The sequence below is a fragment of the Heterocephalus glaber genome, unplaced genomic scaffold (assembly GCF_053883595.1).
Source record: "Heterocephalus glaber isolate CG9 unplaced genomic scaffold, H.glaber_assembly_v1.0 deba00000676, whole genome shotgun sequence".
NCBI lineage: Eukaryota > Metazoa > Chordata > Mammalia > Rodentia > Bathyergidae > Heterocephalus > Heterocephalus glaber.
The window spans coordinates 21,052,830-21,080,336 of NW_028258156.1; the positions used below are offsets into that span (position 1 = coordinate 21,052,830).

General features: G+C 39.5%; 1 protein-coding gene across 41 annotated transcripts in view; it reads left to right on the top strand.

The window, feature by feature from the left end:
* The window catches only part of Nrcam (neuronal cell adhesion molecule), a 318,132-nt gene that overhangs the window by 268,511 nt on the left and 22,114 nt on the right, over positions 1–27,507 (top strand). For 17 of the 41 annotated variants that reach the window (XM_087206457.1, XM_087206458.1, XM_087206460.1 and 14 more), the window contains 15 exons: positions 2,427–2,570; positions 10,525–10,636; positions 11,887–12,053; positions 12,137–12,284; positions 13,909–14,033; positions 14,473–14,502; positions 16,022–16,123; positions 17,812–18,009; positions 18,106–18,176; positions 19,201–19,426; positions 20,012–20,127; positions 21,451–21,655; positions 23,547–23,669; positions 24,291–24,476; positions 25,446–25,481. In XM_087206457.1, coding sequence (XP_087062583.1) covers positions 2,427–2,570; positions 10,525–10,636; positions 11,887–12,053; positions 12,137–12,284; positions 13,909–14,033; positions 14,473–14,502; positions 16,022–16,123; positions 17,812–18,009; positions 18,106–18,176; positions 19,201–19,426; positions 20,012–20,127; positions 21,451–21,655; positions 23,547–23,669; positions 24,291–24,476; positions 25,446–25,481 — 1,989 coding nt within the window. The remainder of the gene's footprint in view (positions 1–2,426; positions 2,571–10,524; positions 10,637–11,886; positions 12,054–12,136; positions 12,285–13,908; positions 14,034–14,472; positions 14,503–16,021; positions 16,124–17,811; positions 18,010–18,105; positions 18,177–19,200; positions 19,427–20,011; positions 20,128–21,450; positions 21,656–23,546; positions 23,670–24,290; positions 24,477–25,445; positions 25,482–27,507) is intronic. The other 24 variants (XM_087206481.1, XM_087206476.1, XM_087206486.1 and 21 more) reach the window with 6 other exon arrangements.

A 27,507-nucleotide genomic window follows, 5' to 3' on the forward strand; every position in this document is an offset into this window, starting at 1 on the left:
AGAGTTCATATAATCAGGGAATGTGGGGAGCTCTTCTCCCACAGTCTGTCACCATCCAGAGAGACATGGCTCCAAGATCCACCTGTGCCCATCACATCTACAGTCCTCGGGGCCGTACTCCTCTGCCTGGCGTATCCACAGAGGTGCACTCAGGGTGGCACATGGTTGGTACCAAAAGTCCCCTGCAGACTCCCAACATCAAGTGCCCAAATGCTGGGTCTACAAGTGCTAGGAATAATCCACAGAGAGTCTCCAGAAATGCTGCCTTACTGGGGCAGTGGATGGGCATCCCTGAGAGAGAGTGAGTCAGAAAGGCCCTGGTGATACAAGTCTTGGGATCCAGGACAAGGAATGTGAGCCCTTCTGAGGCATGCTGCATTCTCAGTTTTCTTTATCACTTTCTCACCACTGGGAAAACATATTTGACAGCCACAGCATAAAAGAGGAAAGATTTATTTTGGCTCACAGTTTGTAGCAGTTTCAGTCCAGAGTCTGCTAACCCCAGGCAGGGCGACATGCCAGAGGGGTATCACAAAAGAAAAGCTGCTTACCTCATGGCAACCAGGAAGCAGAGCATGAAAAGAGGAGCCAGGGAGGAGATGCCCCCTTCCACATCACATCCCCAGTGACCCACCTCTTCCAGTCTGGCCCCACACCAAGCCAGATGTGGCATCTCCATAAACTAATCACCTCTACAAGCCTCTGCCTCTGAACGCATGAGGCTTTGGGGGGACATCCAGATAAAAACCATAATACAGGTCCCTGGCTGCCTGCTACATGCATAGTTCACTTCCTAGGCCAGTGTGACACTTCAATCCTCAGCTGTCATTTTTGGTGAATCTGTAGCCTGTTGAAGAAATTATTGCTTCTACTTGTCTTCTGATTTGTTCCTTAAGGTAATCTGGGAATTTATAGCATCAGAAACAGCAGATGTGAACTAAGAAACCAATTGGAAGTATCACAGCTACCCCCATCACTAATGGAACAGACTGGAATACCTAAGAAGATCTCACGATTTAGCTATTGATTGTGATGCCAGTGTTAAACAACTACTTTTGTAAGAACATATCTTGCCTGCTCAGGAATGAAGGCACTAATCAATCCATGAGGAGTAGCTCATAAGTTGGAGTTTTAAGAATCTTTGGGAGCTAACCAAAAACTTTGTTCTAAGCTATAATTGTGGTGCATCAATTTTTTTGTTTTATTACCATATACTTGCCACACCGAATAATGATGTTCATTTTGGAAAATTGGTACATACATGTAACCTATCTTGACCATTTTCAATCCCTTTACTCTCCTTTCTCTCAGCTCCCTCTGATCCTTTCCGCCATCTCCAAGAGTCTGTCTTTTTAGAATATTCTTATCTGAACCAACAGAAAGATAAATGTGAGGGAATATGCAGTAGGCAGAATAATGGCCCCCCAAAGATGTCCTCACTGAAACCTGTGAATATTTTACCATACATGGCAAAAGTTACTCTGCCTGTGTTGATTAAGGGCCATGAGATGGCCCTGAGTTATCTGGGTTGGGCCTGCTTTACTCACGCAGGCCCTCAGAAGCCAAAAGCCTTCCTGACTGGTCAGAGAGGAATGTGACTGGGAGAATGATCAGAGAGATGCAGCACAGGGGGCTTTGAAGATGGAGAAGAGACCGTGGGTTAAGGAATGTGGAGCACCTCCAGAAGGCGGAAAAGGCAAGGGAATGCCCCCCCCACAGGACCTCCACAAAGGAACACAGCCCTGCCCTACTGTGCTTTTGGTTCAGGAGGACTCACGTCAGACATCCAGCCTACAGAACCAAATACTGTAGCAGTAAATCTGTGTTGTTTTCAGCCACCAAGTTTGTGGTAAACTGTTACAGCAATGGTAGGAGACTGTTAGAAAATGAGTGAGCACAGTACTTGGAGTGTACGTAATAAAATAAGAATAAATAACTGTCATTTGCTTTGTTTTTATTGAAGTGAGTTAATAAATCACAGGTGAACCAAATATTTTTTATTTCAAAGTGATAAAAGCCTCACTGTAGAGATAAGTACATTTTAAATGAACATCTTTTTCCTACCACCAAAGAAAAAGAAATGGTGCTTAGAATGGAAGTCAAGTCCTCTTAACTGGTTCAACTTGCCAAATGCAGTTTCAGAGATCTGCACCTCTCAAAATAATCCTCAGTTTTACAGAATTAACCTACTCAAGCCTCAGTGACTCTTGAACACAGATGTATGTTGATATGTGATAACTAATTTCTGGTGAGAAAATAATGATGGCATCTGCCTTGGCTTCTAGTCATCTTCTTGCTACCTATGCCTAGATCAGTCTGTATTTGTGTCCCCCTTATTCTGTGTAGACTTCAAGATTTACCAGTCTAATATACATCTATTAAGCAAGGAGAAACAAATAATTCTTTCTGTTTTTACACCCAAACAGTTGCTCCTGATGACCCCAGCAGAAGAATAGATGGTGATACCATAATTTTTTCAAATGTTCAAGAAAGATCCAGTGCGGTTTATCAATGCAATGCCTCTAATGAGTATGGATATTTACTGGCAAATGCATTTGTCAATGTGCTTGGTAAGCGCTCCCTTTATTATAGACATGGCAAATTAAATTAATGACTGCTGTTATTTTCAACTCATTGAGAAAAAATATAAGTAATATATGAAGGTGGATAAGGTACAAACCTTGCCCTAAAGAGTATTATAGTCTGCTTGTAGTGTTCCTTCTTAAGTTTTTATAATGACACACTCTTTATTGTAGAAATAATCAGCCAGGCGCTTCCATTCACAGATGGTCACACTGTGTCAAACCCCTCAAAAGGAAAATAACAGTTGTTTGCTATTAGCAACTGAATATTATTCCTCTTCCATCCTTAGAAACAGATAAGTTCAATAACAACTTTATGATTTTTTTAAATAACCACTAATCATAATGTTTGGCCCTTATCCAAGTCAGAGGTATACATTTACTGAATTATAGAAATATGTTGAAAAATACTCATGACAGAATGTAGACCTCAAACATATTCTGAAATGGTTGTCTTATGTAAATACTCTATTTCTATCATGGAGGAAAACTACCAAAAACACATGTATTAAAATCTATGCAAGAATTGTTCTTATGGGGAAAAAAAAAGAATTGTTCTTATGGTACCAAGGAATTATACTTCAAGTCTTTAATATTAGTGTGCTCCCTTTTCAAATAAATTTAACTTCAGGAAGCCAACCATACTTGGTATTTTTCCTTCATGCTTGAAATAAAGGTCTTTAATCACATGAGGAACTAAGCAGTTAAAATAATGGTGGATATTGAGGAGGCAGTTTTGACTTCTGTTTTCATTTTTCAGTCTCTACTTCCATGAGTTGTACTTGTTTAGGTTCCACATATATAAGTGAGATTGTGCAATATTTGTCTTGCTGGCTCTGGCTTATTTCATGCAACATAATACCCTCCAGGTTTGTCCATGTTGTCATAGACAACAGGATTTTCTTCTTTTTAAAGCTGAAAGATTATCTTCCATCTTTTTCATAGTAGCCATTCTAACAGGTGTCACCTAATAGATCATTGTGGTTAAAGTTTGCATTTTTTCTGATGATTAATGATGTTGAGCTTTTCTTTTTTCATACACCTGTTGGTCATTTGTATGTCTTCTTTTGAAAAATGGCTATTAAGGTCCTTTGTCTATTTTTTAAATCAGGTTGTTTTCTAATACTATTCATTGAATTGTTTGAGTTTGTTACATATTTTGGATTATTAATCTATCAGATGTGTGGTATGTAAATATTTTCTCTCATTCCATAGGTTGTCTCTTTGGTTTGTTGTTCCTTGGCTGTAGGAAACTTTTTAGTTCCCTCTGTTTTCCAGGCACCAAAATCACTGGTCTACTGTTTTCTGCCAGCTCATGTGTGGCCCAGCATTCTCACCCAATGGAGAAATGATGGGCCAGGCATTCAACAAAAGTACATTGGGCTGTTACTTTTCTGTCAAACACTGTTCTGCAGTTAAAATGGTTAAAAGTCACATTTCCCAGGTGTTGCAAAGAACTCACAGTATTGAAGGAGGTATAGATAAGAAATCAATAAGTAGACAATGCCTGAGTAGGATATTGAACACGCGGTAGATGGAGGAAAACCATGTTTTCTCTTCCTTGAGTGATTGATAAGTCATACCTGATAGGCAATGTGAGAAAAGACATACTGGTTGTGCTTTACCATAACACTTAATGACCTTACAATAAAAAGGAGTGAATACATTTTAAAACTAAAAAGTATCGGCTGCCAGAGCGCGGAGGCTTGAGGAAGCTGGTGGGTGGGGCATGCCTGTGGACACCCTACCGAGGTCCTGAGTCGCATGGAAGACGCCTAATCACCCCGCTGCAGACAGGCAGGTCTGCCCATGCCCTACCAAGGTCCTGAGTCGCACAGAACACACCGAATCAGCCCACTGCAGACAGGCAGGTCTGTGCACACCCTACCAAGGTCCTGAGTCACACAGAAGACGCTGAATCACCTCGCTGCAGACAGGCAGGTCTGCCCACACCCTACCGAGGTCCCCAGTCTCAAGGAACACACGCCGAATCAGCCCACTGCAGACAGGCAGGTCTGCGCACGCCCTACCGAGGTCCTGAGTCACACAGAAGACGCTGAATCACCTCGCTGCAGACAGGCAGGTCTGCCCACACCCTACCGAGGTCCCCAGTCTCAAGGAACACACGCCGAATCACCCCACTGCAGACAGGCAGCCACCTGCTTCCACAATACAAAGATGCAGAGGACACCAGACCACCAGACCAAGGTACTGAGTCCCACTGTTCCCGGCCCAGAGGTAGGGGCTTCTGAGCCATCGTCCCACTGCTCCTGGTCCAGAGGAAGGGGTTTCCTGGCGACCATCCCTCCAACTGCTCCCAGCCCACAGGAAATGGCTTTTGGGTCACCATCCCTACCGCTGCTCGTAGCCCCTGTCCCACCTCACCCAGCTCAGAGGAGGTAATCCATGTAGGCGCTAACAGCCCCCCGCCCCAGTCGAAATGAGAAAACACGTAAATAAGTCTCAAAACCAGACTTCCAGATCACCTACAGCAACCCCAAAGGGAAATGAGATGGAACACTCTGATACTCAACCACCTGGACCCACTGAACTGGCAACAAAAGGGGATCTGGAAAAAATGAAATCAGAAATAATTTCTCAGATAATAGGAGAAATTGTGCCCCTAGTACAAGACATGATTAATAAATCTAAAGAGGAGCTGAGGAACACAATGGAATCCCAACATAAGAAACAAATGGAATCCATAAAACAGATGCAAATAGATTTCCAGGACATGAAAAACCCCACTGAAAGTCTACACAGCAGAATGAGCCAATGTGAGGGCAGAATTTCAGATATAGAAGACAAGATTGCAATTAATGACCAGGAAAAGAAAAATTGTTTCAAAATTATAAGGGAACATGAGAAATCAATCCAGCAGCTGCTAGATGATGCAAAAAAGAATAACATAAGACTGATTGGGCTCAATGAAGAAACAGGAGAGAGTGCAGATGACATAAAAAATCTCTTCACAGAAATAATGGCAGAAAACTTCCCAAGCAGGGGAAAAGAGGTTGACATTCAGATAAGGGAGGCATATAGGACTCCAAATAGCCTTGATCAAAAAAAATCTACACATAGGCATATAATTGTTCAGATTCCAGAAACTCAACAGAAGAACAAAGTTCTGCAAGCAGTCAGAGAAAAGAAACAAATCACATACAAAGGAAAGCCCATCAGAATCACAGCAGACTTCTCAACACAAACCATCAAGGCAAGAAGAGCTTGGAGTGACATATTCCAAGCCCTAAAGCAAACAGGCTCCAACCCAGATTGATGTACCCTGCAAAACTGTCTTTCAAAATGAATGGAGAAATAAGATACTTTCATGACAAAGAGCACCTTAGGAACTTCGTGAATACCAAACCAGCACTCCAAAGAATTTTACACAAGAGCCTAGGAACAGACATTGAGGATCACAACCCCAGGAAGCAAAGCAGCATGTACCCATCTGGCATGATAAGAAATTAAATGTAAAGGGGGAGAACCCAACAAAAAGAAAAAGTCATGGCAATGACAAGTCAATACATTTCAGTTATAACCATCAATATTAATGGTCTCAATTCACCAATCAAAAGAAATAGACTGGCAGAATGGGTCAAGAAGCAAAATCCAACAATATGCTGCATACAAGAAACACACTTCATTCAAAAGGAAACTCATAGACTGAAAGTTAAAGGGTGGAAAACAATACTGCATGCGACAGGAACCTGAAAAAAAGCAGGAGTAGCTATCCTCTTGGCAGATCAAGTAGATTTCAAACCAACACTAATTAAGAGAGATGAAGAAGGACACCACATCCTTGTAAAGGGAAGAATCCAAGAGGAAGAGATGACAATCATAAATATCTATGCACCAAACACTAGTGCACCCAACTATATAAAACAAATACTAACGGACATGAAAAGTCATATATGCAGTAATACAATTGTAGTGGGGGACCTCAACACCCCACTGTCACAAATAGATAGATCAACTAGACTAAAAGTAAGTAATGAAATACTAGAACTCAATCGAACTCTTGAACAAATGAACTTAACAGATGTTTACAGAGTCTTCCACCCCACAAAATCAGAATACACATTCTTCTCAGCTGCACATGGGTCATTCTCCAAAATAGACCACATACTCACACATAGAACATGTTTAAGTAAGTGCAAAGGAATTGAAGTTATCCCCTGTACATTATCAGACCATAGTGCGATGAAATTGGAGATCCATAGCAAAAGAAACTCAAAAAATTTCATAAACACGGGGAAATTGAACAACACACTTCTGAATAACCAAGGGGTCACAGAGGAAATTAAAGAAGAAATCAGACAGTTCCTTCAATTAAATGCCAATGACAATACAACATATCGGAATCTATGGGACACAGTGAAAGCTGTCTTACGAGGGAAATTTATAGCAGTGAATACGCATATTAGGAAAACAGAATGAGCCCAAGTAAACAACCTGATGCTGACCCTCAAGCTTCTAGGAAAAGAAGAACAGGACAAGCCCAAAGCTCATACAAGGGAGGAAATTATAAAGATCAGAGGAGAAATCAATGCAATGGAGACTAAGAGAATGATACAAAAAATCAATGAAGCCAAGAGTTGGTTCTTCGAAAGAATCAACAAAATTGACAAACCTTTAGCCAACCTTGTCAGAAAAAGGAAAGAAAAGGCCCAAATCCATGCAATTAGGAATGAAAAGGGTGAAATGACAACAGACCCAGCAGAAATCCAGAGGATCATCAATACCTACTTCCAGAACCTATACACTAATAAGATGGAAAACACAGAAGAAATGGACAAATTCCTAGATACATATGAATTACCAAAGTTGAACGAAGAAGACCTAAAAATTCTGAACAACCCAATATCAACCAATGAAATTGAAAATGTAATTAAAAACTTATCAACTAAGAAAAGTCCGGGCCCTGATGGCTTCACTGCTGAATTCTACAAGACATTTAGAGAGGAACTGCTGCCACTACTGTTTAAACTCTTCAATGAAATTGAAAGGGAAGCAATACTCCCAAATTCATTCCTGGAAGCAAGCATCACCTTGATCCCCAAAGCAGAGAAAGACCCAACTGAAAAAGAGAACTATAGGCCAATCTCACTAATGAACATAGATGCAAAAATCCTTAATAATATAATGGCAAACAGAATGCAGAAGATCATCAAGAAGATCATACCCCCTGATCAAGTGGGATTCATCCCAGGGATGCAGGGATGGTTCAATATACACAATCAATGTAATACACTATATCAATAGAGCCAAGCACAAAAACCATATGATTATCTCCATAGATGCAGAAAAAGCATTTGACAAAATCCAACATGCATTTATGATAAAAACCCTACAAAAAATTGGAATAGATGGTCTCTACCTCAAACTGATAGAAGCCATCTATGAAAGACCAGCAGCCAATATCATACTAAATGGTCACAAACTGAAATCCTTCCCACTAAAATCAGGAACAAGACAAGGATGTCCACTATCACCACTCTTGTTCAATATAGTTTTGGAAACATTAGCCACGGCAATTAGACAAGAGAAAGAAATAAAAGGAATAAAGATAGGAAATGAAGAAGTCAAATTGTCATTATTTGCAGATGACATGATATTCTATAAAGAAGACCCCAAGAACTCCCCCAAAAGTCTTCTAGACTTAATAACCAAATTCAGTCAAGTAGCTGGTTACAAGGTCAACACACAAAAATCAATAGCATTCCTCTACACCAATGACAGACTCACTGAGAGAGAAATAAGGCAAATAATTCCTTTCACAATAGCATCCAAAAAACTGAAATACCTAGGAATCATCCTAACGAAAGAAATCAAAGACCTCTTCTCTGAAAACTATGGCATTCTGAAAAGAGAGACTGAAGATGATATCCAAAAATGGACAGACATCCCCTGCTCCTGGGTAGGAAGGATTAATATAGTGAAAATGGCCATACTTCCAAAACTGCTATATAGATTTAATGCAATTCCAATTGAGATCCCAGCAGCATACTTCATGGACCTCGAGAAAACAATCCAGAAATTCATTTGGAGCAAGAAGAGACCCAGAATAGCAAAAGCAATTCTAGGTAACAGACACATGGGAGAGGGTATCACAATCCCCAACCTGCAACTCTACTACAAAGCTACTGTGATAAAAACAGCATGGTACTGGCAAAGAAACAGACTTGAGGACCAGTGGAACAGATTAGAAGATGCAGAAACAACGCCAGACACACTCAGCCATCTCATCTTCGACAAAGGAGCCAAACACCCTCACTGGAGGAAAGATAGCCTCTTCAATAAATGGTGCTGGAAAAATTGGGCTTCAACTTGCCAAAGATTAAAACTAGACCTATATCTCTCACCATGCACTAAACTAAAATCAAAATGGATTAAAGATCTAAATATTAAAACAGAAACTCTGAACCAGTTGGAACAGAGGGTAGGTAGAACCCTTGAAGACATCAGTGTTGGAAAAGATTTTATGAACAAAACCTCAGTTGCCCGTGAACTAGCACAAACAATCAACAAATGGGATCTCTTCTTATTAAAAAGCTTCCGCACAGCAAGAGAAACCACCAGCAGTGTGAAGAGACAAGACACAATGTGGGAAAAAAATCTTCACCTGCTCTTCCTCAGACAAAGGTCTACTATCTCGAATCTATAAAGAACTTAAAAAGATCAGACCTCCCAAATTTAAAGACCCAATCCAAAAATGGGCATCTGAAATGAACAGACATTTCTCAGACAAAGAAGTAGAAATAGCAAAGAAATACATGAAAAAATGTTCAACATCACTGGTCATTCAAGAGATGCAAATGTAAACAATGCTGAGATCCCACTTCACTCCAGAAAGAATGGCTGCTATCATGAAATCAACCAATAACAAATGCTGGCGGGGCTGTGGGGAAAGAGGAACCCTGGTCCACTGCTGATGGGAGTGTCGACTGGTGCAACCACTGTGGAAATCAGTATGGAGATACCTCAAAGAACTAGGACTGGAAGTCCCATTTGACCCCACTATTCCACTGCTGGGGATCTTCCCCAAAGAATTAAAAGAATCATACCACAGTGATATATGTGCACCCATGTTCATAGCAGCGCAGTATGTAATAGCTAAAACTTGGGAACAGCCCAAATGCCCATCAACTGGAGACTGGTTAAAGAAAATGTGGTTTTTTTCTAAAATGGAGTACTACTCAGCCATAAAAAATGAGAAATTAGAGACATTTATAGCTAAGTGGATGCACATTGAGGCGATACTCTTAAGTGAAATAAATAGGACACACGTGTAAATACCGAATAGTTTCTCTGGTGTGAGAAACTGAAAGTGTAAATAAGGACTAAATGTATAATAGGTAATGTGAAATAGGAAGAAAAGTGACAAAGGGGAAGGAAGTGGGAGGGCTAAGGGAAAGGATAGAAGGGAATGGGATTAATATGAGAAAATGGAAAAATAGGAACAAAACCTTTGTAAATAGGACTGAAGGGGTTGAAGGGAGGGCTAGGCAAGAGTGAAAAATAAGAACCAAGAGAGACTATGTAAAGGTGCAATTTTCCAATGATGAATGTCATGATATTGTATACCTAAAATGTACCAATGATTAGAATGAATAATCGATAATGTAAAATAGGAAGAAAATGTCCAAAGGGGTAGGGGTAGTGGGAGGTGCAGGGGAAAGGAAAGAAGGGAAAGGAAAAATGATGAGAAATGGAAAAAATGGAAATAAAGTCTTTGTAAATAGGGAAGGGTGGAGGGCGTGAAGGGAGGGCTAGGAATGGGGAAAAAATAAGAACCAAGATGCATTATATAAAGGTACGATTCCCAATGAGAAATGTAATTGTGTTGTATACCTACAATGTACCAATAAAAGAATTTAATTCAAAAAAAAAAACTAAAAAGTATCCTAATATTTATTGTACCTTTAAAAATGCTTTTTAGCTGAGCCCCCAAGAATCCTCACATCTGAAAACACACTCTACCAGGTCATTGCAAACAGGCCTGCTTTCCTAGATTGTGCTTTCTTTGGGTCTCCTCTGCCTACCATTGAGTGGTAAGTAATGACCTTATGTGTTTTTTAATACTTAGATTTGTTAAAGCATTTACTTTTCTAAATACGTTGGGTTTTAGTCAAAGAACAAACAGGAGAAATGGAGTGCATAATCTATCATACTACCAATTATTGAATTCACTCATTTACAGAGCTATATGTAAATCTTTTTTTTTTTTACTTTAAGGCTGCTATGTTTTATAATGCCATGGACATCACCAGGGACTTTGTGAATAGTAGCTGGAGGGACTGGTTGGAAGTCTTTCCTTGATAATAAGAAATCCTGTGGGATGAGGAAGAGGTTCTGAAAGCTCAAACACAGAATTAACTACCATGAATATTTCCCTTTAGTACCTCTCTCTGTAGATCTTCCTGATTGGGTACAGCCAAGCTCTCCAGTGTCCTTTAACTGCCCCCTTCAGACCACCCCCTTTACACACCACTCCTGGTACAAGTCCACTACCTGGTACGGACTTGCTTTAAAGGAGCTGGGAGGTCCCTGGCTGGGGTAGGCAGCCTATGAGGATGGGTGAGTGAAAGGGAACTGCAACAGTCATGTATTGGTCATCTGTAAGGTTCCCAATGCTGTGCTGGGTTTCAACTATTTAGATGAGAATGAATGCAGGTTTAAATGCCCCAGCTTAACCACCGAGAAGAGAAACAGGAATACTTCTGCAGATTTCCTACTTAAGGTGACAGGATTAACACTTAGCGAATATGTTGACTCTGCCTCATCCCTTATCATCTGTCTTTACTTCTCCTCTCTGATATACATGCTTTTTTTATCCCTCCCCTGAATATTTTCCTTTTCATCCTTTCAAAGGATAAATACAATCCATATAGCATTGAAATCAAAATCTCTAAAATTGCAGCCTGTAGATAGAATTACTAATGCACCACAGTTGGACATAAAATGTAAAAAAAAAAAAGCAGTCTTCTTTCTGTCTATTTTGTTACCTGTTTAGGATTAAAATAGTTAATAATGTGTTTATTAAATATGGATTTCTGATAAAAATTACAACTTATGTATTATGAGCCTAATTCTACAAATGCCATTTATTAGTGATTTCTCCAGTTTTGTGTCATGTCATTACATTTACCTCCTAACATACAAGTATGTAGTGTGCTTGTGCAAATTCCAAGTGTCTTTATACTTACACTTTAATGTAGACCATGGTTGTGCTGACCTTGAATGTGACATTTTCTTTGACTTCAAATTATATGTCTTATTCTCATCATGTTGGGTAATAAAGGTTTAAAGGAGCTAAAGGAAGTGCTCTTCATGAAGACATTTATGTTTTACACGAAAATGGAACTTTAGAAATCCCTGTGGCCCCAAAGAACAGTACAGGAACCTACACATGTGTTGCCAGGAATAAATTAGGGATAGCAAAGAATGAAGTTCACTTAGAAATCAAAGGTAATAAACTTTTTTCAAGTGTTACGTGACTTTGAGCAAATTCTCCATATTTACCTATGGGTAATAATAACTTTGAACTTCAGATCCAACAAGGATCCTTAAACAGCCGGAGTACGCAGTTGTGCAGAGAGGGAGCACAGTGACCTTTGAATGCAAAGTGAAACACGATCACACCCTAATCGCCACCGTCACGTGGCTGAAGGACAATGGTGAGCTGCCCAGTGATGAAAGGTATTTGAAGATGATTTCGTCTTTCTCTCTGGAAACTGCTTTTGAGCTAAAGGTTGATTGTATAGTGACTTAAGGGTGATGTTTTTAGTTTCTCAAGTCTGCTGTCTGTAAAATAGAGGTACACTTTTTCTTTCTGCTATACAATATTAGGACCTAAGAAGAGGTCATTGAGTGATTGAAATAAGACCCTGAGAATGTTTGTCTATCTTTGTGTGTTGGCCTGTGTAATTTGGGTGGAGAAAAGCCCTTTAAGCTTTGGACAACATCCATTGTTTTGCACCTTGAACAGTAAAATCTCAACAGATGTTTTTATTCCCATTCTACAAATAAACAGAAATACGATCTCTTTAATTATCAGAGTGCATCTGAATCCTTGCCAGTATTTTAAAAGACACTCATTTTTATTTGGATAGGGAGTTTTCTTTTGCTTTTTTGGAAGGGGAAGAAAAAGCAAAAACAAAGCATTTAAAAGAATCTGAGCACGCTGCAATCCCTTAACTTGCAATAAAAGAAAGGTCATGGCATTTTCCAGCAAGGCCCTCAATTTGACATAGTAAACACAGTAAATACTCAGACTCGGATGTGTGATTTCAGCAATCACAGTAGCTACAAGTGATTGCCCTTACTAGAAAGAGTGCTGTATCTTGGTGGAAATGGTTTCTGTGGTTTGCCTGCAGCTCACCTAAACCTGTGGTGACTAATGCTGCCCTGCTGCTTGTTCATGGGCCCAAGAGTACTTTGTGGCCTTCTTCTCTATGTGCCTAGTTCCATCCAGGCTGTGCCTCCACTTATTTGTGGAATCGGAGTTGATAAAGAGGAGAAAGAAGTATGAAGAAATGACAATCAGGTTAAGTAAGCTGAGCTGGAACTTGGAAATAAACCTGGATGACAGTTTATGATTTATTCAGCTTTATTAAATCATACATGAATCCTGCATGCATTGTCTTTTGACCCACTGAGCAATTTTTCATGTCTGCAAGTAACCCCTGGAAAACTCTCAGTGGAAATTGCTGATCTGAATCTTCCTGTTTCTAGGGATAAAACAGGTTACTATTGTTTGCATTTACTTTCTCCTATGAGACTTCACCCATATGACTAAAAATGAAACAAAATTTCTGCAGTAAATAATAAATAAAATATACACTTTGATAGACATTCAGAAGAATGGTTTTTGAGCATTTCTTGGCAGCAGAATAATAAATAAAGCACTGTAGCAAGGGTAAGTGTGAAGCTGGCCCCTCCTCACCTCAGGATGCTCCTAGGGACTTTTATTAAAAAACATTTATTCTGTTTTTTAATTGACACACAGTAATTGTGCATATTGGTGGAGCACCGTATGACGTTTTGCTCCAAGAGCTTTAAGGAAGCCTCTAAGACTCCAGAGGTCTGGTTGAAAACCATTATACTCAGTATCCTTCCTACCCCAAGATTCTCATTCATTCTAATTGTTTTCTGACTTTATTATTAAAATTAGATGTATTTATATACGGTATATAAGATTTTCACCCCATCTTGCTGAAATATGTATCGTCCTTTCCTTTCATCAAGTTCACAGTTTCTTTCTTGCCAGATGGGGTGTGGTTGGATGTCCCGTTCAGCTGCTCTGAGCTGGTTCTTTTTGCAGGTTCACGGTGGACAAGGACCACTTGGTGGTAACTGACGTAAGAGACAATGATGGGGGGACCTATACGTGTGTGGCCAACACCACTCTGGATGATGTTTCTGCCAGTGCCGAGCTCAGTGTTGTTGGTGAGAACAAGAACAAATATGACACAACCAACTTGCCTGTGTTAGATTGAAAGGGCAAAAAAAATTAAATGTTTGGTGGTTATAGTTTCATAACTGTAACATGGATAGGTTAATACCTTTACTTTTTTCTTTAAAAGATACCTTTGAGGTGATAACCTCAGTGTACCTGCTCTGTATCAGACTAGGATAAAATAGTAGATATGCACATTAGTGACATTTCTATAAGAAAATTGGGGGAAATAATATATTTTTATTTGAAATTAAGGTTTTTTTAAAATTCTGAAATGGTTATCGCATGTTTATTAGTAGTATGCTCATGGCTAAGCATAGGGCTTAATTTTATAACCTTAATCATGTACAGTCTTTGTCTTCTTATGCTATCTTGTATCCTTCCATTACTAATTTTGATTAAATTCCTGTATATTAATGTCCTTTCTAGCTCCTACTCCAACTCCAGCTCCCATTTACGGTAAACTAATATGAGCCTTCTTTCTCTATTTTCTGTCAAGCAGATTCACCTTTGCAGAAAAAATGACTGTCTTTTCTCTGTCACATTATTGTGTTTCTTTAAGGAAAAGGGTTCTGTCAATTGGTACATTGTGTCCCTCATGTACTGCACTAAATCATTCCTTCATTTTAACTTTAGAATTTTTCCACTGAGTTTATTACCAATTGTTTCTAAATATTTCATGTGCTATTAAGTTATTCCATTTGATAAAAGTCCCTCTTTGATATAATCTCCTTGTATCAAAGTGCTTTATCAAAAGCTATCATCCATATATTACAGAATGAAGAATCTATTTCTTGTATCATTCCATTAATTATGTCTTACTTCAATCTGCTAAAATTTGTTTTGGAAAAAAATGTTGTTTGGGGATTACATTTTCAAGAAATTTACACAGCAGGGAAAAATGGATGTTTAAAACAACTTGTAACTTTTATGTCAGAAAAATACTGACTCACTGTATGTTAGCTAAAGTGAAGTCACTGAAGAAAGACCAAAAGGAGAGGTACATCAATGTTATGTTACTTTTCTGAGACTGGAAAATAAAAAAATCACTATTTCCAGCAAGCTTTTTGTTTAGAAACCTCTCCTGTTATTCAGCACATAAATGCAAAAATTACTTCTGTGGCATAATCTCAGGTACATGTTACATAGTATCACTAATTATTCTGCAGAAAACCTGTCCTTTGTAGACATTTACTGCTTCATTATTGATGAGAAAGAACAGCCCTTATATATATGGCCTCTAGTCCCTCAAGAGCCAGAGATACTTGCAGAGGCAAGGGAAAAAAGGCCTGGGGGAGAGAGTTAACTGTGCGTCTCAGAAGCACCATTTGATAAAGCAGCTCTGCTTCGGTTACCTGTGTCCCCACAGGTGTCCAAGAGGAAGCATACCTGAGCATGCTGAGTTCTACCTCCATACATATACTCATATTTATGTTCATATATGGGTATATTCCTGTATTTGTATATATTTATATATAATATTTTAGACAATTTTATATATTATATGTATTTTCCTTCAGAAATCCCACAATCAGTTATTCAGAATGTTTCAAAAAGAACATTTGAATCTTCTTGAAACAGTGCATTTTATCTATCTGTATTTGTTTTCCAACCTTTTCTATTCTGTTTCCCATGGCGTAGAAATCAGGCTTTGGTATATTTTTATGTTTGTGATTGTCTGTCTTTGTAACACACACTGAGACTGCTGATGAACCACACAGGTCTGCTTCACTGGTTTTGGTTACAAATAATTTCGCTGCACTTGAAAAGCGGCAACCAGAACTCATCGATGGGTTATCTTGGGTGTACTCGTGTGCTCCCAGCAGCCTCAGTGGTTTCCATTTCATTTCTGTTGCATGCTCATTGACTGTTAAGTGTACTGTGTCTTTAAGATGTCCCCTCTGTGAGTAATATTATAAATTAAGGGGAACCTCTCAAGAATGGATAATTAACCATGACATGTACGTTTGATCTGCAGATGTTCCCAATCCTCCCTTTGATTTAGAATTGACTAATCAACTGGATAAGAGTGTTCAGCTCTCATGGACCCCAGGTGATGACAACAACAGCCCTATTACAAGTATGTGGTATTATTTGCTTTGTCACTGATAAACTTCATGATCGTTTTTTGAGCACTTTATAACATGCCATCTCAATTCCTCATAGATATACTTACTGACATTCTCTGTTTCATTACGGGTAGAACAAAAGTATTTATTTATGGCTGTCTTCTTCTTCTTCATCTTCTTCTGAGATGGAGTTATAGGACCAGGGATTTAGCTCAGTGGTTCTGCCACCTGCCTTGCAAGTGCAAGGGCCCGAGTTCAATCCTAGGTACTAAAAAAAAACCAAACAAAACAAAACCAGAGATGGAGTTATGTCTGCTTACAGCTTCTGGCTAAAGATATTAATTAAGCAAATTCATGACTGTCATGTGTGGATTTAAAAATCACCTTAAATTTCTTCCAGAGTAGGGAGATGTATCTCAAGTTAGTTATTTATTTTGCCCATTACTTCTAGGAGAAAAGGATAAGAGAAGCAGATGCTGAAAGGTCCTACTATATATCAAGAAATTGAAACTTGGTAACAGAACTGGGTATAGACGTCAGGTCCTAAGGAATAAAATTAAATAAGAGGCCAGGCCATAAGGACTCTGGAAGAGCTTAATAAGTTACAATTAAGGTAAACACAGAAGTTTAATTGTAAAACTGAAGAGACAGTTAAAAGAGCAGGAAGTCAGTCACAACCCTGAAATCCATCATTACCTCAGGTGTAGACTGCAGGAAGACTGAATGTCCTTCTGATGAAAGTTTAGGATTATTTCTAAATGATGGGTGTGTTGGATTGCACCCTTAGGCAAAGCAGATTCCTGATAAAATCGACCAAATCTTCTCTGCCTTGAACTTAGTAGTGGCCCTTTCATACCTGATCTTGAAGTGACCTACATCAGGGCAGGCTGAGTTTCCCTGCTAATCTAGCACATTAGCTGGAGTTGGCTGGTCAGGATGCGTGGAGACTCTTGTGGCCCGCATTACAATGATGCCACTAGCTTTCAAGGCATTTCTGCTCCTTCATTCATTCACTTGTTCACTGAAGAGATATTTATTAAGTACCAATTATGATCGTTTCTCGGCCTTTTGGCTAAGATCAAGTGAGTGCCAATTATGTTCCACTGTTCGAAAATATTTTTTAAAAAGTCTCTGCCCTTATAGAAGCTGTATTTTCGATCAGGACAAAGATATGATAAAATTAATATTACTATGTTATGTATATACATTGTTTATACAAAGTCATATGCATATATACACAGATACACACATATACATGCACAAAGACATTGCTCAGTCCACCCGTAAGGGAGAGCCTGCAGCAAGGAGCAGTAACTGACAGCCTCTATCTGCCACCCTTCCCTTAGGAAGGAACTAGCAGTGTTCACAGGAGGCCACATCTCCCCTGGGTATCCAGTGACTGGACACAGCGAGAGTCCTTGACCTCAGCCATCCCTACCGCACAGTTCTTATCAAGGGTACCCTTTACTCTAGGGCTCTTCCTTGACCTGACTGAGACTATCTCAGAACTGTTGTGCTGTCTGCAGTTCTTTCTACCCACTCTGCTCTCCTTTCCCTCTCCCATTATGGGATTTTCCTTCAAAGTAAACTAATTTGCCTTTAGCCGCTCTTGATTGTCCTGTTAGTGATCACTCTCTAGCAATCTACCCCAGGTTGACAGCATTTGCTGTCTTGGGTTTGTTGTGTGTGTTGTGGCCAGAATTCATCATTGAGTATGAAGATGCCATGCATGAGTCAGGGCTGTGGCGCCACCAGGCTGAAGTTTCTGGAACGCAGACCACAGCCCAGCTGAAGCTGTCTCCACACGTGAACTACTCCTTCCGGGTGATGGCGGAGAACAGCATTGGGAGGAGCCTGCCCAGCGAGGGGTCCGAACAGTACCTGACCAAGGCTGCAGGTAAAGCACAACTTAGGGATAGGAAACAAAATGGAAATGTTTTCCTCTCTTTGGCAAGGAACAAAGCTTACACATATGTGGCTGTTTGACTTCTAGAACCAGATAAAAATCCTACAGCTGTGGAAGGATTGGGATCCGAGCCTGATAATTTGGTGATTACTTGGAAGGTGAGTTATAAAGTCTTCAGTTTTCCCCTGTTACTTTTGTAGTGTGAAAAGAAGTTGTTTTAAAATAATATTTGTATTAAAATCCCATTTCAACTATTTCTGGGGGGAAAATATATCTTTATTTAAGAGGCAGTATTGGAATAACCAGTAATAAGTTTGATCTCTGGAGCCAAAAGGAATAAGTACAGCTCTGCTACTTACTAACAGTGTGGTCTTAAGCCAGTTGTCGAATATTTATTGAATATCTCTATGAAGAGAACAATAAAAGCTTCATACAATAAAAAATAAGAGAACAATAAAAGCTTCATACAATTAGAGGAATTAATGTGTATAAAGCATCTACAATAATGCCTATCTGTGCTCAAAATACATTAGCAAGTATTATTACACAGAACTTCCTGGTAGTCAACTTGTATCATCATCATCATCATCATCATCATCATTATTATTATTATTATTATTTGGCTTAGCTGTATATTCTGGATTTGGAGAATTAACATATACTTGTATAGTTTAAAATCTATCTTAGAGCCAACATGAATACTTATATGTACACATAAGTGTATATACTTATAGTATACATATATATTTATGAACAGAAAATCAAGTTAGACTAACAAGCCAACTTTTTTTAATAAGGAGGGAAATAGTTCCTAAGTTTCAGTCTCCAAGTAAAATGGACAAGATGTACAATCACACAAACAGGAATACATAAAAGAATCAAAAAACTAAACTGTTTTCAGACTCACCCACCCTTACCTGCACAGCCAGACTTTAAAATGTTTCCATGGTATTCACTGTTGTAAGACAGTAATTTACAGCCTTTGAAATGTTAATCCCTAAAAAGCTTTGAATCTCATCATAAATGAAAAGATAAGAGGTCCCTAGAGAAAATGGTTAATAGCAGGTATTTTAGGGTTTCAGTGCTCACTTTCTTTAGGTCTGGGAATTGGATTTACTGTTCCCATAAAAGGATGTGCAGTCAATCTGGTTTATAACCTTGGGTTATTTGGCTTTTCTTTAGCCCTTGAATGGTTTCGAATCAAATGGGCCAGGCCTCCAGTACAAAGTGAGCTGGCGCCAGAAAGATGGTGATGATGAATGGACATCTGTGGTTGTGGCAAATGTATCCAAATATATTGTCTCTGGCACACCAACCTTTGTCCCATACCTGATAAAAGTTCAGGCCCTGAACGACGTGGGGTTTGCTCCAGAGCCAGCGGTAGTCATGGGACATTCTGGAGAAGACCGTGAGTGTCTCGTGCCATTTCCTCTCTGCTTTCCCCCAGCAGGACGACCTGCTAAGGTACAGACCACAGCTATTTCCAGAGGTGCTTATGTCTGCAAGGGGTGGAGGCAGCAATATATATTTGCTAGCTTTGTATTCAAACAGCATGCCATGCAAGAAATGTAGATGATCCAGGGCTGAGGTGCAGCTGAGGGGTAGAGTGTTTGCCTGGCATGTACACATCCTAGGTTCACTCCCAGAACCTCAAAAAAAGTAAGAATTAGAGTTGCAGAATATTAGAGATTACTTTTTGTTTTAGAAAAACTGTCCTCATAAAGTTAAAGGAACAATTAACCAAAAAAATCTTTTACAGTCAACCCTTAATAATCCATAGAATAAGATTCTATAGAATAGGCTGGGGCATACTTCAAGAAAAATTATTATTAGGCCAGGGATTTAGCTCAGTGGTTCCAGCGCCTGCCTCGCAAGCACAGGGTTCCAAGTTCGATCCCCGATACCAAAAATAAAAAATTTTTATAATGATATTTTTACATGAAGTTCAAAATAATGTTGATTCTTCTATCCCCCTTCCCTGTCCTTTTTGTAGTCCCAATGGTGGCTCCTGGGAACGTGAATGTGAATGTGGTGAACAGTACCTTGGCTGAGGTGCAATGGGACCCAGTGCCCCTGAAAAGTATCCGAGGGCACCTGCAAGGCTACCGGGCAAGTAGAAGGAGTTCTCTCCTCAGTGACAGGGCATTGGCGAATGCCACTTGGCCCATACAGCGTAATGAGGTTGGAGTAATGCTGCTCCTCTCTTTATAAACTCATGATAGTGAGTTTATTTCTTGCCTCAGGCAGGGAGCCATCAAGTACCCTGGCTAGATGTAACTCAGAAATCTTACTCATCCAAAATGAGAAAAAAATGTTTTCTCCATTTTTTTCCACAGATCATCTAAGATTCTGTGAACTGAACACTATGTGTACAAAATAAGGCAAACTAATTTCTAAAGAACTAAAATATAACAAACTGCACCTAGCTTTAAAGTAATATAGACCACATGTGTTGAACATACAAAACTATCCTGATAATAATGTGGGCATTTTTTAAATGATTCAGATTATGTTTATGTAGTCCCAACTGCATCATTTTGGTGAACATCAATTATCTTTGCTTTGGGAAAGCACAAAAAGATTGATTCGTGGAGATTTTTGAATTACAGGCAGCCAAAGAACTGCACCCCACGTGCACACCCAACCTCAATTTGTTAACACTGACCTCTCGAGGTCACTTTTAGTACTGCTTCATTGGCCCTCAACATTGGCCACATTCTGTATGTGGGTTGATTTCTCTTGAAAAATACTTATAAATTCTTATGAATGTGTGAGAATTTAATAAGCAATAATTATAGATTTGTTACCAAAGTTAACCAACACTTTGTTTATCCATCTCTCCAAAACCTGTGCCTATAATTTAATACAAGAAATATGCATGCTTAATTAAATGCCACAGTTGGCTTAGTGACGGAAAAGCCATACATTTGCAGTGCAGGCTCCCCTGTAGCTTTGGGAGAGCCATTGGGGAGCCCAGAGGCTCACTTCTTCCATAGGAAAAATAACAAGAAAAGCCTCACTGTGGTGTTTAAAATTAGCTAAATAATATACTGTACATGAACATGTATTAAACATTGGGCAGTAGTTTTATTTTTAGAATCTTTTATACATGTGAAAGACTTAAATCCCTTTTTACTGTCATCCATTTGCCTTCTGTTCTGGAGAGGACCATAGGGGTCTCATGCTGTTTTATTTATTTCACTTACACTCTTCCAGCAGAATAGTGTAGCTTTGTTGTGTCATCTGAATTTCTTCATTGCCTGTGGGCTTCCAGTCCTCTTGCTCAAGATCAGTATCCATCTGTTTGGCAACTAGTTTTCTTTCAAAATGCACAAAGGGAATTTTCTGGGAAAACAGTAGTTTTAGTTTGTGAACCTGAAGAACCTGCTATGTCTCCTTGTGCATCCCTGACTTCTGTTCTTGCTGCTCCAGATTTACTACTGGAAGGCACAGGGTCCATCCCAAAGAAACAGACGGCACCTTGAGAAGAAGATCCTCACCTTCCAGGGCAGCAAGACCCACGGCATGCTGCCCGGGCTGGAGCCCTTCAGCCACTACTCCCTGAATGTGCGTGTGGTCAGTGGGAAAGGGGAGGGCCCGGCCAGCCCAGACAGAGCCTTCAGCACTCCCGAAGGAGGTACGGAGGACAGGGCTCTGAGAGCCAGGAACACACAGCCTGGCCTGGGGCCCTTCCATGACAGAAGGGCCCTCCCAGTAAAGTGTATTCTGGGAGCTCAGTGTGACCTTCCCATGGAGAACCATGGCACACACAGAGCTGGGGAAATGTCATTCACATGTGGCCTGAGGGTACACTGAAGAGTTTAGAATCCAAATTGCTGCCCTAAAACATTCTTTCCTTTCACTTAAAATTTTTCTCCCCATTTATACTATCTGAAACCTTGCTGAACTTATGTTTAGTCAAGTCTTTCGTTTTCCGACCTGAGGCACATTCATTCTGTAACTTCTCTAAGACTCAGTGGCCTCCTCTGAAAAGTGTGAGAACTAAATTGGATACTTAAGAAGGCCTGGAAACAAAAATATTTCTGAGTAGTAGTTGACCACTGTAACTTCTCTCCCCATGTTCTTTCATCATTTGTTATAAAGTTGACCTGAGTTAGAAGGTTGGCAGTCTAGACCAAATGGGTTGGGAAGAAAAGAGAAAAGTGATTATGAGTAGTGATTATGGGAAAAGCGATTATGGGCCAGTGAGGGAGGTAGAAGGGAGAATCAGAAATGCCTTGGGAGAGGACTTTGGGCAAACGAACGTGGGAGCCTCGTGGATGAGGGAGAATGGTGGTCGTAAGGGCAGAACAGAGGTTTGAAAAGGCACTAAAATGGTCTTTAGCTATTTTGAACTTTGCATCAGCCAGCCATAATAATGGGACAGATCCCTTCTGTGCAATTCTTGGGTCTTTTGATGAAAGCTGTTCACAAACACACCCTGTCCTGGCCCCTGGTTAAGGGTGGGCTCACAAGGTTGGCAGCTGCCCAGCAGCCTTGAGTCACAGCTCTTGTCCTCAGTCTCATTGCTGCCTGGAAGGTCAGGCTCCTTCCGTGGAGGCCTTCAGCAGTGAAACCATACTGGTCCTGTGGATGGCTCAGAGGATTAAAGGATAAAGAAGAGAGGAAGTGGTTGTCTTGCAGGTCCAGGCAAGGGAGGAGAGGTGGCAAGGGAGAGGTGGGGGAATGGCTGCCTTTGGGATGAAGGAGATGGAGTCGCCAGGCTTTACTGTCCCAGGAGAGGTGGAAAGAGCAGAGGGAGAGGTCCAAGTTGACCTTTTGCTTTCTGGCTAGAGTGAAGGAGGACAGTGGTACCACTAATGCGTTTCCAGGGAATGTGGCAGGGGAGGTGGAGACCTAAGGGAGAGCTGGCCCAGTCATTACCCTGATGAGGAAGGGAATAAAAGGCCAGGCTTGTCTCTGGTAATTTGCCAGCTTCTGCTGTGGAAAACCAACACCCTCAGGCCTCCTCCAGAGCCTTGGGTTTGCCAGCACTGGGGCTTTTGACTTTTACTCCCAGATCGCGGGCAGCTGTCCGTGCTTGGGAGATGAATGGCCCTGCACCTGGGCAGCTGGCTGGGGTCCAGAGCCCAGTGGGCAGGGTGTCCTCACTGCTGGGAGACACCTGGTTTGTTGGGGGAAACTGTCCTTGATGGCCCAGAACACAGCTGCTTCCACTCGAAGGTCTGGTTAGAACAGTTTGACTTAGCAGTCAGCTTGCTTCTATTAAACACCATTTATAAATCAAACATTGTCTCCTTTAAATGTATTTAATTTGGGCCCATATAAAGGCAATCATTATGTATTTTGAGAGGATGGTTTCAATGACTTTAAATAGAAATGGGAACAGAAGAAGAGAATAAACTGGTTCCTGCCACACGTGTAGATTCATGTCTTTTCAGCTGAGTCAAGAGCAATTTACTGAAAACCAAAACTTTGATCAGTTGTACAAACGTGGCAATATATGTCATTTAAATATATTTTGAATACTTTGGAAATTTTGTATTGACTACATGTTCTCATTAAAGTCCCTAGTGCTCCCTCATCTTTGAAAATTGTGAATCCCACACTGGACTCTCTTACTTTGGAATGGGATCCACCCAGTCACCCAAATGGCATTTTGACTGAGTACACCCTAAAATACCAGCCAAGTAAGTTATTGGAAGAATGGGAAGAGAAATGCAGACTTTTTTTTTTAACTTAACTGTTACATAAAACACATAAGCTTGTTCTTTCACTGTATCTGTAGAATGTATACATATGCCCTCAAATATTATTCCAAAAAGATCTTAAAATGTTTTAAAAGAAAAACAATGTATATGCTACTGAAAACTAAGTACTATATAGAATAATACAGACTTTTGAGGGTCTGGAGTTTAAGAGAATCCTCTCATTAAATTAAGTGGGCATTACGTATCTATAAGGAGAAAATGCTAAGATGAGGTTCCTTTGTCACAAGTCTATTAAAGGAAAGGTTTGAAATTATTTAACAATATATGGCTCCACCTGCAAAAACAGAGTTAAAAGAAATGCTGTTGTGATTCAATCATAAAATCCCCCTAGTTTATAAGCAAATGGAGAGCATATCCCCCTTGCTATGTTATGTTATATCGTATTGTATATTATAACATTATAGGAGTTAAGTGAAGAATGAGTAGGCTTATAAGTCATTGTAAACCAGGTTTGACATTTTTGAGTGACACAAATATTTACAATAGTATTCTTATTGCAATTAATGAAGAATGCACTTGTTTGTTATTTCTTATTCACAGTTAACAGCACACATGAATTAGGCCCTCTGATAGATTTAAAAATTCCTGCCAACAAGACACGCTGGACTTTAAAAAATTTAAATTTCAGCACTCGGTATAAATTTTATTTCTATGCCCAAACATCTGCAGGATCTGGAAGTCAGATTACAGAGGAAGCAATAACAACTGTGGATGAAGGTAAGATGGGTATGTATGAAATCCATACAATTATAAGTATCCTGAAATAAAAATCCTTAACTTTGGTATGTTTTCTCTTTCCTTCTTACAATGGGGTATCCATATATATTACCTATACAAACCCTTACTTGCAGTGTCTCATTCTGATATTTAATAAAATCAGTTATTTAGTTTATATTGGAATGACTATTTGGTATTTTTTAATTCCACATAAAATTTTTGAATTTATATTAAAATAATAGAGTAGAAGTGAAAAATTACAATATTTGCCACACTTGAATTGAAAGTTCAAAGCAATTTTTTTTCTGTACATAACTTTATACACACATACACGTATTTACTCATATAATGTACATATGTATGAACACACAGACATACATAATTACATAATTCTTCTTCTGGTCCTAATTTACCAGATATAATTTCCTAATCCATGTATTGGTTAATGTTTTCTAGTAAAAAATCAAAATAGTCACTAAATAGTACATTTGTTTTGTGTTGGAATAAGGAGCTTTAATTTTGATATGTCATCTAGTGCAGAGAAACCAAAATAACTCCATTAAAGTATTCATACTTTTAAAATGCATCCTGAAAATTTTAGATTCATTGAAAATGATCAAAAATATTGTGAAAGATTTTCTGGTTTTGCATATCTCTAAACTGTAAAATGTTTAAGGCTTATTCATCTGATTATCTTTCATTGCATAAGAAATTGACATTTCTATGCAAAATTTGATTCAAAATATCCTTAAGCCTTCTTATACACTAGATAATGAATAAAGCGCCTTAAGTAATGTATGGATTTGAATATTGGATAAGTTTTCTGGCATATTTTTGTCCCCTGTACCTGATGTGGTACACTCATTTTTCTTGCATGCCTTAGCATTTTAATAAGTGTTTTCTTGTATCACTATACATGCTCATGGGTGTGTTGCATCTAACTATATAGTGTCCTATTTCTGTTTCCCTTCATCAAAGCTGGTATTCTTCCACCTGATGTAGGTGCAGGCAAAGGTAAAATAACTCATCTGCATGACTTTTTATACATGTGTGAATAAGCAATGTTCAATGTGGGGAAGTGCAGCATGGGTAAAAAAGAGAAAATAAAATATGCTTGGAACCACCAAAAGGAGAAGATTTTGGCTGATCATGGCTTTAAAATTAATTTTTAGTCATTTTTACAAGTAGCAAACCACACATTGAATTCTAAAATTTTTTGTCAAGACTTATATCCCTGGTGCAAATCCTAAATCTTAGCTTTTAATAATAGGATTTTGGCTGGATCAGAGAGGACCAAAACTGTGGACTTGCCACAGATCCTCTCTCTGGCCATGCCACATGTCAGCAGTTCAGAACCACTAGTCCTGTGATGAAAACAGCCCTTGAGAAACTAAAGCAACTGAGCTTCCCCTTGTAATTGGATTTAGCTGCACTCCTCATAGAAACACAGCACACACTCTCCTGGCACTACACAACACTGCCTGTTTGAAATGTCAGAGTAACAGTACCCTAGACCTGGCCTGGGACTGTCTTTGCCCACCAGTGTGTCTTCTAGTCAGCCTGCATGTTTTGTTCAACTATGTTCCTCCATCCTGTCTTCCCCAGACTGCTCTAGTCTTCCCCTTCCGAGTTGTAGGCAGCAACAGCCCCTTGTGTCAGAAAGACATGTTGGGAGTATGGTGCTTGATGAGTTGTAAGATGTCTTCTGCCTATGGCCCATACCAAAGATCCCCCGACCTTTGACCCACCCTGGGCTGCTGGTTGACCACTTTGCTTCTACAGAGCAGCAGAGCCCCTTGCCCATGGCTGCTTTCGAGGGCAGTGTGTCACAGTCAGGGCTTTGACAGAGCAGATCTCACTCCTCAAACAGGAGTGAAGAACAAAAGACCAAGAACAACAAGAGTTTTGCTCTGCATTATTGGGTTCTTGTGAGCTTTGGCTTGATACATTTTTCTGTTTTGTTAGAATCCGCTTGCAGTCAGAGCCTCACTAAATTCGGATATATACTTAAAATACTTGGATCATTTCCACTGCCCCAGCACACCACTTGCGCCGTGCTTCTCCCTTGGTTTCATGTTTTTTGGAGAGAGGGGAAATCTTCATGATACTATATTTGTTTTTTTGACTTAAAAGGGAAACATTGTAAGAGTTCGTTTCTACAGTATTGTAGAAAGATGCAAAAGATATCTTATGTGTATGCTTCTTTTCTGGGATTAGGGATCAGTTAAAATCATCGGTCACGTTAGTGATTTCACTGAGCCCTTGCGATGAGCGCAGGCTTCCTCTTCTGCCCAGTGGACATGTCTCTGCCGCATGCCAAGGCTGACAGAGGGACTGCTTTGGCAGGGCTGCTGCGAAGTGGTTTGTGTTCTGTTGACGCGTCAGGTCAGGAAAGGACATGAGAACAGCCATCACCCGTCTTTAATAAACTAAACCAAAAAAAAAATCATTGTTAAGTGTAGGTTCTACCATTCAATATTACTAAATTGAATTATGAAGTACTTATGATTATAGAACAAGAAAAAAATGAAGTGTGAAAATTCATTAAGTCCTCGATATAAAGTCTGATGGATCTCAGATGAGAAGAGGAATAATGTTTAAATATGAAAAAGAAAAGGCTAAATCCGACCTTATTTTCAACGTTGTTTCTTTTCGGAGTGCAACATTAGTTAAATGCTTCTTACATAAGATGATGATATGTTGCCATGGTAAGATTTAAACTGATCAAGCATTATTTGTGATCTTGGGCCTTTTTTTCTTCCATATTTTTTCAACCTAATAGTGATTGATTCCTTTTTTGAGTCAAGCTTTTTATATAAGAGTTATGGTTATTTGGATGTATTTCTTCAATTTCTATGGCTCTTTAACTGACTTCAGAGTCTGAGGTTCAAGGACTAGATCAGCAAAGCGATCTATCAAAATGAACCAAAACATGCCCGTAGTTGATTTCAGTTATGCTCCTGGTACTGCTGATAGATCCTATTGCTTTATTTATGACGTTTGACTCTGGTGCCCTTGACAGAAACCACCAGGACACATT